Source organism: Notothenia coriiceps, unplaced genomic scaffold, assembly GCF_000735185.1.
Source record: "Notothenia coriiceps isolate Sejong01 unplaced genomic scaffold, NC01 NC01_scaffold00014991, whole genome shotgun sequence".
Lineage (NCBI taxonomy): Eukaryota > Metazoa > Chordata > Actinopteri > Perciformes > Nototheniidae > Notothenia > Notothenia coriiceps.
In genome coordinates this window covers 124,176-126,267 of record NW_011347692.1, presented here as the reverse complement: position 1 = coordinate 126,267, position 2,092 = coordinate 124,176, and the positions used below count along the sequence as shown (strand labels likewise).

The following is a 2,092-nucleotide window of genomic DNA, read 5'->3' as shown; positions in this document are numbered from 1 at the left end:
GCATTCAAGCAGTCAAAAACATGCTCCTGTTTTCTTGTGTCTCGTGAGGTTTTCTTGTGATGCCTGTCAGATATCATCATTGAGGAATGTCAACTAATGACATAATTGAGTTTATTGTTCCATGTCTTGAACTCAACGGCACTCTTAAAAGCTCTATAAAGAAGGACAGTTTATCTGTTTTGAAGATGTCATGTGTCTTATATAACAGGAGGATGCCCCACATATGTCAGTGTGTAAGAGCCAGTTAGAGGATTGGGTTTCCCCTGTCAATATTTAAGGGGGGAACGCCATTGTAGAGAGTGACCTGAGCCACCAATCCTATGCTGATGTCTTCCTTTCTGTTTCCTTTTGAAAAGCAGCAGAATAAGCTGAAACCCTAGTCCATTTGTATTGTCAGGACAAAGAGAGACCATTGTGGCAGGAGGGGTGGAGGGGAGCTGCTGGTGGAGGTAGGGGTGCAAGAGGTCAGGGGGGGGCAGAGAGGAGTTAGTCAGAGTCTGACCCCTGCTGGGTGGAGGGTTGGGGGCGGTGGGGGCATGCAGGTCAGGTAGTGTTTTTTTTCTTTCTCTCTGAATGATGAGCCTGAAGTTGCAGCAGTGTGCATTTATCCAGCTGGAAGAGGCTTCAGTAGCAGAGCAGCAGGGCGGGGGAGGTTACGTTTTAGGGAGGGAGGGAGGGTGAGTGACGGGGAAGCCAGCTCTCCGCTTCTCTCACGCTCCGACTGGAGTCTATTTTGCTCCAGCTGCCTAAACCACAGCACACAGAGACAGAGCTGGGGAGAGAAGAGGCACGGGACCTGTTGATATCACTGCAATGACCTACAGCACTTACACAGAGGATTGTACACTGGTGGATCCTGGCGCTTGGAATTGATGTCACTTGTTTATTTATTGAAGTTTGGCACTTTGTCTGGTGCCTAAATGCTGTCACTGGGCAAAATGCACTCCAGAGCAAAGTCTCGGAGTTGTGACAACTACCTGAGTATTAAGGTACGAACTTTAAATATGTCTTCTTTGAAGTTTTACGAAGACCTTTTCAGGTTTTCCTTTGGGTCTGTTTTTGTATGTTTTCACTCATCTGTGTTGGGAGCAAACCTGGCTTCAGTTTTTGACTGTGGACGATTTTCTTGTTCTTTTGACTAAACATTGAGGCAGATATCTATTTAGACATTCATAAAGTGAGAGAGGAATGAGCAGCATGTTTGTAGTTCTTGCTATATTTTCACATCCCTTCACTTTCATTTAGTGTTTATTTGATGCCTTTGTTTTCTTGTGTGTGTAATTATAGTAACTCAGTATGGCACAGTGTGTACATGGTTGCATTTCAGCAACATTTTGTCCACTGATGTCGGATGCCTGTTTGTAGTACTCGGTGTTCACTTTGAAGGGCATGAGAGAATTCCTCAGCTATGGCCCTTCAATGTGTTCTAAACCTTTGATGACAAGTACAAAGTGACTGTGGCAAATCACTATGTGGTTAAAGACAAATTAGGTGGACAGACTTTATAGGGCGCTAAACACATACATTCACTCATACATACACCTTACTTAAAACCTTAAAAGTATTTCTTCAGAAAATATAGACATCCACATATTTCTGCTCTGTGCCATCATTTGTTTTGTTTTTGTTTCTCTACCCTCCCTCCCAAATGTAAAGCGTCTTTGGTTTCAAGAAAAGCGCTATAGAAATATAATTTATTATTATGATTATTATTATTATTAACAAGGTTGGGCTCTCATCTTTAAACAAAAAGAAAGAATGTAGAAGAACGAAAACAACATTTGAGCAATGTGTTATTTATCAAAGCTGGGGTCAGTAAAATACAGAAGTTTGTCCTTTCTGATAAGTAATTTTCCTTTATCATCCCTTTTTGTTTTGGAATGCACTCGTGCTATATTTACCCTGCAGAGGTATAAACAGACTTTGTTAGTCTCCTTTGTCTCTCCTGTCACTGCTCATCACCGCTCTGATTGGTGGAAGGACCTCCATTCACTTTTTGTCTTCTTGTTGTTGGGTTTTCCTTTATACAAGGCCTAATTGTGTGTGTGTGTGTGTGTGTGTGTGTGTGTGTGTGTGTGTGTGTGTGTGTGTT

The 2,092-nt window shown here is 42.4% G+C and overlaps 1 protein-coding gene across 2 annotated transcripts in view; it reads left to right on the top strand.

The window, feature by feature from the left end:
• Positions 1-764: 764 nt before the first annotated feature.
• Positions 765-2,092, top strand: part of plekhg4b (pleckstrin homology domain containing, family G (with RhoGef domain) member 4B) — a 26,043-nt gene continuing 24,715 nt past the window's right edge. The window contains exon 1 of one of the 2 annotated variants that reach the window (XM_010774948.1): positions 765-989. In XM_010774948.1, coding sequence (XP_010773250.1) covers positions 921-989 — 69 coding nt within the window. In that variant the 5' untranslated portion in view covers positions 765-920. The remainder of the gene's footprint in view (positions 990-2,092) is intronic. The other variant, XM_010774949.1, reaches the window with a different exon arrangement.